Source organism: Misgurnus anguillicaudatus, chromosome 18, assembly GCF_027580225.2.
Source record: "Misgurnus anguillicaudatus chromosome 18, ASM2758022v2, whole genome shotgun sequence".
NCBI classification, from domain to species: Eukaryota; Metazoa; Chordata; class Actinopteri; order Cypriniformes; family Cobitidae; genus Misgurnus; species Misgurnus anguillicaudatus.
Window position 1 is genome coordinate 36,637,530 of NC_073354.2, and position 11,701 is coordinate 36,649,230.

At 37.6% G+C, this 11,701-nt stretch overlaps 1 protein-coding gene across 2 annotated transcripts; it reads left to right on the top strand.

Annotated features, from left to right (window-relative positions):
* The first annotated feature begins 1,589 nt into the window (after window positions 1–1,589).
* Window positions 1,590–9,209, top strand: yy1b (YY1 transcription factor b). 2 transcript variants are annotated; one of them, XM_073856409.1, is made up of 6 exons: window positions 1,591–2,277; window positions 4,457–4,623; window positions 6,169–6,192; window positions 6,819–6,879; window positions 7,540–7,698; window positions 7,828–9,209. In XM_073856409.1, exons 1-6 carry the CDS (start codon window positions 1,735–1,737, stop codon window positions 8,008–8,010), a joined length of 1,137 nt encoding a protein of 378 aa, XP_073712510.1. In that variant the 5' UTR covers window positions 1,591–1,734; the 3' UTR covers window positions 8,011–9,209. The 2 variants fall into 2 exon arrangements, with proteins under 2 accessions (XP_073712511.1, XP_073712510.1); XM_073856410.1 differs by lacking the exon at window positions 6,169–6,192 and having other exon boundaries at window positions 1,590–2,277.
* The last annotated feature ends 2,492 nt before the right edge of the window (window positions 9,210–11,701 follow it).

Sequence of the window (11,701 nt, forward strand, 5' to 3'; positions counted from 1 at the left end):
TCATGTGTGTTGGTTGATTTGATCAACTTATATTTTCAAGTCTTTAAGAGTAAAGAAGCTTATGTTTAATAAAACACATCATGTGAACAAAACAACAAATATTATCAAATATTAAAGCGTTCCTGATGATAATTAGTTTAAAGAATTCATGTTAATATTCTTCTCAGACCCAGCAATTCATGTTTGTCCTCTTTAGTGGACATGAGTTTACCTTTATAGATCAAGCACAATTTATTCAACCTATATCAATCCTACGGTTGCAATTTCCACATTTTAAGAAAACAAGGGAAGTAATTAATACTTTTTTGCAGATGATATGTTTTCTTGATAATCATCAATTGTTTTTTTTTAACATGAGAGTCTAGATTTAACATTTAGCAATATTTCAGAAATGTACAATAATTCTGACCCGCTCGAAACACAACATTTATTTAATGTCCTTTGTAGTGGGCACGTCTTTGTTCTTATTTGTTTCACTTCTAGGCCGTTCTATGACAGATGCTGAGAGAATAAAATAATTAGGATCACTTTACAATAAAGTTGTATTTGTTAACATTATTAAATGCATTAACACGAACCAACAAGCAATATATGTTTATCAGCATTTATTACTATTTGTTAATGTTAATAGCTACAATTGTTCATGTTAGTTCTTTGTGTGTTAACTAATGTTATACCACGCGTCTGTTGAATGCTTTATTTTGATTGGCTGAGAAATGTTCCATGGGTGTTGATTATTTTTCTGTAAACTGCAAACGTGTCAAATGTCTTAAAACCAGACACCAGAGCAATATTTTTGGTAGCTGTGGTATAAGCATAATAATTGACTGGTCCTTTGAATTATTCGCATTTCCACCTTGGCTGTACATTATATTCTTAGATTTCAATGGCCTGTCATCAATTATTCCTTACTTAACAAATGGAACTTTATTGTAAAGAGTTGCCAAATAATAAAAAAGCCACACCCAGATAAGAGAATTAGGAAATAGGGTGCAATGCTGAATATTCCCAAATGTTTATAAATGCAGAATCCCTGGATGCAAAGACAAAGATTTGTGAGATGGATTAAGAGCAAAATGTACCTGTGTGTCACCAAAAAGTCAGAATGCTGCATCAAATATCATCTTGGATAGATAAAAACATTTCATGTTAAAACTCAACCTTTAATAACACATTGTGGTGAAAATGAAACTGAAAACAAAAATGAATGTAAAAATAAAATAAATATGAAAATTGAATCAAATATTAAAACACTGAATCAAGATGGATATCATTCAGAACATTAAAGTCCCGTTGTCCACTACAGTGGTCATAAAATAAATTATAATAAGTGTTTTTATCCTTTACAGTGTGTTTGTTTCAACCCCAACACTTCATTTTTAAAGAAAAAAATAAATTCTACAACTTTGTCCCTGTTTCTTAAATAAATTATATATAAAATTATATATATATACACACACACATTCAGAATTTTTAATGATACATGTAGGTCTGATCAAATAAAAATAATTCTACTGTTTCTATTTCTAACTATTTCTTTGTGTGTGTGCCCACACACGCGCGCGCAGGTATCCTCTCGCGCGATTTGTAAGCGAAGCGTCGTGGCGACGTGAACTCGTCAGTCTGTCACGAGCGGAGAGTTGTATTATCGTGTGTGTGTGTGCGGATGTAAGCGGATAGGGGGTGTGCGTGCTTGAGTGCTTGTTTGCGGGACAACGAGCGTTCTGTGCGCGGATGTTTAACGCAAAGCTGGCGGACTTCGACATGGCGTCCGGCGAAACGCTGTACATAGAGGCCGACGGCACGGAGATGCCCGCGGAGATCGTGGAGCTGCACGAGATCGAAGTGGAAACGATCGAGACGACGGTGGTCGGCGGTGACGAGGACGATGAGCACCAGCCCATGATCGCGCTGCAGCCGCTGGTGACCGACGACCCGAGTCAGGTCCACCACCATCAGGAAGTGATCCTGGTCCAGACCCGAGAGGAGGTGGTCGGCGGGGACGATTCGGATCTCCGGGCGGACGACGGTTTCGAGGACCAGATCCTCATCCCGGTTCCCGCGCCCGGAGCGGAGGAGGAATACATCGGGCAGACTTTGGTGACAGTCGCGGGGAAAAGTTCCGTGGGGCGGATGGGGAAGAAGGCGGGCGCGGGCGGCAAGAAAGCTGGCAAAAAGAGCTACCTAAGCGCGGCGGAGGGCACCGGGAGAAAATGGGAACAGAAGCAGGTGCAAATCAAGACGCTGGAGGGGGAGTTCTCCGTCACGATGTGGGCATCGGGTGAGTGTAAAGAGGGGTTGTGTTCGTTGTGGCTCTCGGGCCCTAAGCCAGGGCGTTGTCCGTTTTTACAAGCCGTACCGTTCGCGCGCTCCACTCCCAAAGATCATCCTAACGGTCGGTTCCGAGAGCTTTAAGCCCCGGTAAGGCAAACGTATGGGTTCGGGTGTTTTTGTTTTGAACGGAGGCCATGTTTTGGGTGTCGATGGGCGCCGCCATGTTCCCCGACTCAAGTATGGCGGCCCGAAAAAATGGCGCCTGTGCGGCGGGGTGAAGATGGCGCGAGCGCGCGGCAGCTGTTGTTGTGTGTAGGCCGCGTGTGCTGTTGACCCACCGAACAAAAACGTGTTCACTATTAAAATTTCAGAGAATATCAGAGTGAGTTTCTTACAGAAATTTAGTTGTTTCAATATTTGTGTTGTTGACTTTCATTTATCTGCCGGTGGATGTCGCGGCTGTCGTGTGAGGTCAAATACAAACACATGATCGCAAATGTATCCCTGCTGAAAAAAACAGCACACCAGCAAGACCAGCATATGTTGTGTTTTGGTGCTGGTTTGCTAGTGAACACCAGCTAAACCAGCATCAACACCAGCTAAACCAGCACCAAACCAGCATCCCATGGTGGTCATACCAGCAAGACCAGCATTATGTTGTGTTTTGGTGCTGGTATGCTGGTGGCCACCAGCTAAACCAGCATAGACCAGCATAATTCTCATGCTGGTTTGATGCTGTTTTTTCAGCAGGATATTCATTCAACATTTCTTGCATATTACATTGAGAACTAAACTAGTAAACGTTTCACATACACACTTATATTGACTGATGAGAAAAAAAACAAAAAACTAAACAAGTAAGTTACACAGACATGTTCACTGTACATATTTAAACGTTAAGGATTTTTCCTCAGATAAACCCCCCGGATAGCTTTAGTAAGTGAGGGATAATGTGTAGGGTACAGGTTTTTTTTGGGGGGGGGGGGGCAGAAATTAGCCCCGACTCGGGCTTTATTATTATTATTCAGACTTTAATATTTTTTGTGTAATATTAAACTGTACCCGTCAAGATGATTTGCAGCATCCGGGTTACTGTGTGTTAGTTTCAGGTTGTGGTTATCTGGGAATAACAAACCTGCAAATGTTGCAACTGGCCAATCAGAATCAAGCATCCAGTGAACCGTGTAATAACTTAATGTAACAACTTTATGAAACTATTATGATGATTTTGACAGGTTCGGTTTAATTTTAAACAAAAATGAAATATAAATATGTCTTTTAATAACATATATGACAAATGATTAAACCAAATAGTGTGTTTGTGAACGTTTTGTCTTAAAACCGAAAGTAAACTGGTTTTCCTAATGGAAAGTCTGTATTCATTAAAAATGATCAAATAAATGATTTCAAATCAATATTTAATGCTCCTTAACTTACTTATGAGGTACATAGCCATGTAATAATCGTGATAATGTACAGGCAGATGATGTAATCTCAAAAGAAGACCATTTAGTCTCATACAAGACCCTCTTCTACACATCAGGTCTTGATCACACTGTCTGGGTTTATTTCTGTGATAACAACCTGCTAACTGTACATTATACCTTACATACATAACATAACATACCATTGAGTGTTGTGACGGGCCAATCAGAATTAAGCATTTAGAGCGCTGTGTAATAAGAACAAATAATCAAATTATGAGCAATTGCACAAATAAATAAAACAGAAAAAAATGAGATAATATTCTGATTCATCTAACAGTATTGTACTTGTCAGGTACAGAAATTGAACTGAAAGCAATCAAAAGTTAAACTTTATATTCTTCAGTGTATAAATGAAATATAGATCAAGTAGTGAATCAGTCACAGCACACTGACATCTGTTTTGCGTCTTAATTAATTTAAATATTTAAATTGGCAAGGCCTCAAAACACGTGCAGATTAAAACTTTCGTGATTGTGCCGCAGTGGCTTGACAGTCAAATGGTCCGAGCATCGTTCACGCTGATCCCGGGCCTTCAGGCTATAACAGATGATTTTAATAGACGTCTGTAGAATGAATGTGTCTGTCCAATGGGGTTAATCAGCACACATTTAAATATAAAGCTGTCTTTATACTGGGCACACGTTAACGCTCATGTTGTCTGTTGTAGCTGTAATAGTTTGTGGTTTGTTTTGATTTCGGATGATAAGAAGGACATTGATCATGAGACGGTGGTTGAGGAGCAGATCATTGGAGAAAATTCTCCTCCCGATTATTCTGAATACATGACTGGGAAAAAACTTCCTCCTGGAGGAATCCCGGGAATCGATCTTTCAGATCCCAAACAGTTGGCTGAGTTTGCCAGGTGAGATGACTGCACATTCAGCATGAACGTAATCTCATTAAAGAACAGAAGGAAGAAATACTCTGAAGTGCTGTAGGAATGATGTGTTGTTGTTGGCCAACTTGAAAGCACATTCATTTTTCCCAAAGTTGAGCTTATTTTTTTGTGCTAATCTAAAACTCTGTGAAAAAATGAATGGGCTTTTTAGAAGGGAACCTTGTGTCCCGTTAACCTCCGTGTTGGACTACAATAATACATCATTCCTGCGGCACTCTAAAGGTTTAACACGTGACTTTATCTGTTGTAGATTGATTTATGGATGCTGTGACTGTTTACTGTAAATCACAGCGCTGTATAACACAATACTTTTATCTCTCATCTTCATTTAAATTTACTGATAGAGAGAAATTATTACATTTAATGTATAATTTAGTTAAAGTGTTAATAAATGGTTAAAGGTTAATGGTTTGTTTTAAATGATGCTTTAATGAATTTGAAGGGCAAATATTGTCCTTTAATAAAAGTTTATGTTTCCTGAGCTTTCTCTCTCTTAGTGGTCATAACTTTACATCACTTGTTTAAAATATGAATGGAAGACATTTATGTTTATTATATTTGTTTGTTCAGGATTGAACGGCTGATAATTAAAAACAACAACAGCTTAAAGGCACAAGATGTCATTTTCGCCACTAAAAGTCGTCATACAAAAAAAACAAAATCTCAGCTTGATGACGCTATGAATGAGCATGAAATGATGCGTGTTTCAGTCTTTACCTCCACTGTCAATCATCACAGATCATCTTCATGTCATAAAGTTTTATAACTGTGATGTTATGGAGATGATAGAAGAGTGGCGTGCTAGACAATAGTGGGAATTTCAGCATGTGGCGCTGCGCTGATCGCTCGGTGTATCGCATCTCACGAGAGTGCCATAGTACAGGGGTGTTTTTTGCCGATATTGTGATTTCATACGCCGATCATTCTGCTGAACATTGCCTGAAATCAGACACATCTATGATTTCTACTCTAGTAAAAGCAGAAAATGAGAATAATGCGCCATGAATATAGCCTTAGAAGCTGGTATGGCGAAAGAAATGAGAATAATGCAGACGTGACACCCACTATAAACTGTGTGGACCACGTTAAAACTCTGAATTCTCGCACTGAACTAAATATATAATGCTAGCAGAGCGACGCCATCTCATTTATTTCAAAGAAGCTTGATGACTTCCAGTTACAGTGACCGTTGTCGACCGGATGGGGTGTGTCCAATCACGTGACAAAGTTGAGAAAAGTTTGACTTTATGCGAATGATAAGCAGTGGAGGTCACGTCATCCGCCTCTCGTCAGTCACTGGAGTGGACGAAACTAGTTTGTTTATGATAACCGGATTTAGAAACCCCCCCAAATGACCTCATTGAAAGAGACGAGCGACAAAGTGGCGTAAGACTTTTGTGCCTTTAAGTAAGAATATTATTCATGAGAAATGAATCCTGGTTCTTCATCCTCTGAGATGATGGTATTTGATGTTTTACAAAGACATTTACAGTTTGTTTTGTTTCTCAGCCCCTTCAGTAAGAGTCCTGTTCGGTAAGTCTCAGATCTCATTGGGTTGCTGATGACAGAGTTTGGAGGACTTTTTGTGGTGATGTCATTTATAGCCACAAATAAAGTTTAGATTCACTAGGGCAACAACTTCACTGTAATAACACACACACACAATATACACAATACACACACACAATATATATATATATATGACTACAGATCTGACTGTAAGTGAAACTGAAGAGAAGAGAGTTCATCTGATATCTGACCCTGGACCATAAAACCACTCATAAGTCACACGGGGATATTTCTAGCAAAGCCAAAAATACATTGAATGTGTCAAAATTATCATTAGGATATAAAGTAAAGATAATGAAGATATTATGAACATACAGTTCCTACTGTATTTTATTGATCATTATTAATATGTGTTGCTAATAATGACTTAATTTGGATCACTTTAAAGGCGATTTTTTTTTTCAAATAGATTTTCATTTTCTCAGATAGTTGAAACAAAACCATTCATGAATGAAAAAGTGATGAATTGATGTATGAATGTGGTTTAGTGGTCCAGGGTCTCAGTTAATATCTGGTCTGAATATAATGAGCTGTTGTTCACAGAGCAGCAGGTTACTTCTGAGTCTTTGATCATCATTGTGTCGATTTAGAATGAAGCCGAGGAAGATCAAGGAGGACGACGCCCCTCGAACCATAGCCTGTCCACATAAAGTGAGTTTCATTGTTTGTTTTATTACTGACATGCAGAATACAAGTTTTATTTACATCTTATACCTATATAATTATTCTGTATATGAAGAGTTTTGTTGCAAAACAAGACAACTCCGTTTTTAAAATGTTGTCAAAACATGTTTATTATTATGTTATCATGTTATTATTTTTTTTTATGGTGCTACTTAGCTGTATTTTTTAAGTTATGAAGGTTTCAATCAAAACAAACCAACTGCAGTTGCATTGAAATTAATAGGAATGCAGAACCAAAAAACGAGATTTCTGAACAATTAAAATAACGGTGGTTATTTTGTTTTGCAACGAAACTCTTCATATATAAATTCATGTAAGAAATATTTACATGTATATACATTTTATCATTTATATTACATATAAATATGAATTTGTATTATATATATATATATATATATTATTATACACAATACACACACACATGCATGTGAACGAAAACTTTTATTCTGAAAACGATTACCAGCCGTAGACAGTTCAGAATGGCAATACTTGTAATGCTTTCAAAAATGATGTATGATTAGCAAAGGGACTGTAAAACATGTATTTTATTATGTCATTTTCAGTATATTTTCACAAGTTAATTTCATTTAGACATGACACTCCTCTAACACGTGCCGTCTCCCGCAGGGCTGCAGTAAAATGTTCAGGGATAATTCAGCCATGAGGAAACACCTCCATACTCACGGCCCGCGGGTTCACGTGTGCGCCGAGTGCGGTAAAGCCTTTGTGGAGAGCTCCAAACTAAAGCGTCATCAGCTCGTTCACACCGGAGAGAAGCCCTTTCAGGTATTTAAAACCTTAACATATGGACTGATGTCTTGATATTTCCCAGGCTTCGGATAACATTCGGCATAATATGAAACGGCTTACCGTTATAATGTTTGTTTGATAACTTCATCTTTCTCTTTTGTCTAGTGCACATTTGAGGGCTGCGGGAAACGCTTCTCGCTGGACTTTAACCTCCGGACACACGTACGCATTCACACCGGGGACCGACCCTACGTTTGCCCGTTTGATGGCTGCAATAAAAAATTTGCTCAGTCCACCAACCTCAAATCACATATTCTGACACACGCGAAGGCCAAAAACAACCAATGAGAGCCTGCGTTGCGTTTACGTCCTAAAGCCCCGACACTGAACGCATCTTAATGGCGGGGACACGGACCGATGCTCTGCTCGGTCGCTTACGAGGAATTCAACGGAAGAACTTGAAGTGACTTCGGTAGTCGTGACCGTCGAAGACCCCTCCGTTCAAACGGACATCTCGACCCGGCTTCTCCTGCTTTAGGAGCTCAACCGGGCCGAGACGGACGTTCTTGAAGCGACGGCTCATTTCAGATGATAAACTCTCCCACAGATGAAACTTTTTACTACGACGATGACAGATGAGAACATTCGGACTGCCTCATTTTTTTCCACTTTTACTTCAATCTCTCTGCTCTTCATAGACGTATAGCTTTTAATTTAGTAAAACTCAAGTGTGCATATTGTACACTTATTTTTTTGGGATATGTTTAGTATGATCATGAATAATCCTGAGAAGTAAAGAGTGTGGTGACATGATTTTCACAGGTGTGATGATGATGAGTTACTGTAAGATGATGCTTAAAGTATTTTTATGTATCTTTCTTCGTGTTGTTTTGTATGGTTGTAATGGATCGATGAAATGCTGGTGTGAGATTGTTTTTTCTGCTTTATAGTCATGGGTTTCTGAACTGTAGCACATGAAAAGGATGGGTTAGTTTAGTTGTCTCTCATCACAGTAAACTGCAGTGTTTGTTAACTCTCAATGCTTATCTTTGTTAGGATCTATCAACTTTATCCTTTGTTAATATTTACATCTCACCTGTACTTCAGTCAGCTAAAAATTAAAAAAAAGAATAAGAGGGGAAAGATGATTTCTCACAGATTCATTTGGATGAATGTTTCTAGTAAATGAATTAGCAGTGTTAAAGCGCTGCGGTGGTGCCAAAACCATCTTTTTGGGCTTAGACTTTCGTTGATGATCGCACAAGTGTGCTTTCCCTAAAAAACATTTGAAAGAAATTTGTTAAATTGAATTTGATGAAAATGTATTGTGATGGTTGTGAACTTCAGTGGATCTGCACTTTAAACCATACACATCCCCTCGTGTTTATTAATATATATTAAACTTGTGCTTCTTTAAAGACGAATGAAACTATGGTAGGGTTTGTTATTTGTGGTCAAGTGAACACAGCAGAGTTTTATTTTCATTCATTTGTATGAGCGGATGTCATTTTATGCACTGTTGTTTAGAATGAAGAATTTACTCAAAACTGCTGGTTCTTTTCTTCTTTTCGCCTTGTGACGTGTATAAAGCAAGTGTTTTAATGACATCATCTTCCAGGAAGTGACATCACTTCTGCTAGGCACAGACAGCACAAACAAATCAGTAAGTATTAACAATGGATTTGGTTTATTTATGTGATGTTTTGTTGGGTTGTGAAACATGTGAATGAAAAAAAAATGACAGAAATGTTTTTGATATCACATTGAGCAGACGCGTGTAAGCCGAGACTTCAGTTCAGTTTCTTCTCTTGTTCTTCTCTTAAATGAAGTTATAATGAAGTCGTTTCAAGTGCCTGCTGTTTTATCTTGATCCTCATCCCTTAAACTCGAGCATGTTTCTGGTTAAAACGAGTACAGAAGTCAGACCCCTTGTTTCACAGACGAGTCTTAAGCTTACAGTCCTAGACTAAAACACATGTTTAAAATAAGCCAGTGCCATTGACTTGTCTCAAGATAAACACCAGTAATGTCTTTTTCTAAGGCATGTTTCTTAAACTTAAACTAGTCTTAACTGTGAAACCAGACCTGAATGTTTAGTGTTCAGATTGCTGATGACTAAATGATGAGTGGATCAGTTGTTGTTTTTTTAAGTGTGATCTGATGTGATAATGTGACTTAAACACACAGATGCTTGTTTGCTTTATATTCTGAGATTTATTAACAGCAGAATACTTGAATATCTCTCATGATGTGCAGTGCTGATGTTGGTGTTCATCACAAGCTGATAAGTTTAAACTTTAGATGAGGTCTACCTGGTAATGTTTATGATAACTACAACAGATTATATCTCAAATTTCACTCAAATTCTGTCAGAAGTGTTTTTGTATTGAAAATGAAGATGAAGGTGACGAAGGTTCTGTCACAGCTTTGTTTTGTTTTGATCCTTTCGTTTTGGTCAGATATAGTCGTGATGATTAAAGTAGATGAAATGGATTTCTATGATGAACAGGTAAGAGATCTGCTGTATTAATAATGATGCTGATGACGCGCTGTGCTGCAGGTTTCTGTTACTATGGCAACATATTTCTGCTTGTGAAATCTCATCTCAAATGCAGAGCTCGCGGCCCTGAGCTCGATCAGAAATGATTATAAAACATCATCATCATCTCACCTGCTGTTATCTTAAACAGTCACGTTTACAATGCAATTCAATCAACAACTGAAATCATTTATAATACATCTGGATTGAGCACATCACATTTAAATACTTTTTTACCAAAAATCACTTTTTCTATCTTTTAATGGTCACGCGCACAAAAACATTTCCATGCTTTTAAAATGAACAATAAGCTGTTAAACACGTTTGTTGGTTTTGTAGGCTTTGTTGTTTTTCTATTTGTCAACTATTTATCATGTTTCATTTGAAGTGGGGGACGTATCACAAGTTTTTTTAAGATGTAAAATAAATCTTTGGTGTTCCCAGAGTACCTATCTGAAGTTTTAGCTGAAAAAATTATATAGATAATTTATTATAACATGTTAATGTGACGTTTTTTGGGTGTGTCCTTTAAAATGCAAATGAGCTGATCTCTGTGCTAAATTTGCAGTGCTCTGGTTGGATAGTGCAGATTAAAGGGTGGTATTTCTGACATCACAAGGGGATCCAAATTTTCCACATGCTTGCAGAGAATGGTTTACCAAAACTAAGTTACTGGGTTGATCTTCTTCACATTTTCTAGGTTGATAAAAGCACTGGGGACCCAATTATAATACTTAAACATGAAGTCAGATTTTTATGAAGTGTCCCCTTTAAATAAATCTGCAGGTCTGCAAGAAGATTCAGTGTCACGTGTTGTAAATGAAGGAGAACTCTGTCTTCAGTTGATCTTCTGCTGTCCTCGAGTATATAGGTTTTAGAAAGAACATAATGGGGCAGATTCCTGGACATGGCTTATCCCCAGACTAAAGTGCATGTTTGAGCTGCTTTCGTTAAAAAACATCTTCACATACACATTCTGTGCCATTGTTTTGTCTCAAGATGCACACAAGTATATTTATGCACTTGAAAATATGTTTAACTGCGACATGAATATAAATGCTTTAAAATATATTGGTAAGAAATAATTTTTTGTAAACATATTTGAAAATATATTTCGGTACATATATTTTTGGCCATTTTTTGTATAATTGAAGATATCTGTTTTGCTGTATGGGCTCATTTGATTTTTTGAATGGTTTCATGAATAATTTACTTTTTCCTACTTTGTTCTGTAGTTTTAGGAACTTTTAATTTGAGTTAGGTTTCTGTATTAACAACAGGTTGACTAACTATGTTTTTTTTTTAAAGAGAAGCATCGTAACTCATGATATAACCCAATAAACACTTGACAGAGTAAAGCAAATACACTAAAGGCTATGAGGTGAATGTACGTAACATCATGATGGGCTGAAGGTTCAGAATGATGCTCATTTCTTACACGGGTCTGTTGAATGCTTTATTCTGATTGGCTGAGAAATGGGTGTTGATTATTATACTGTA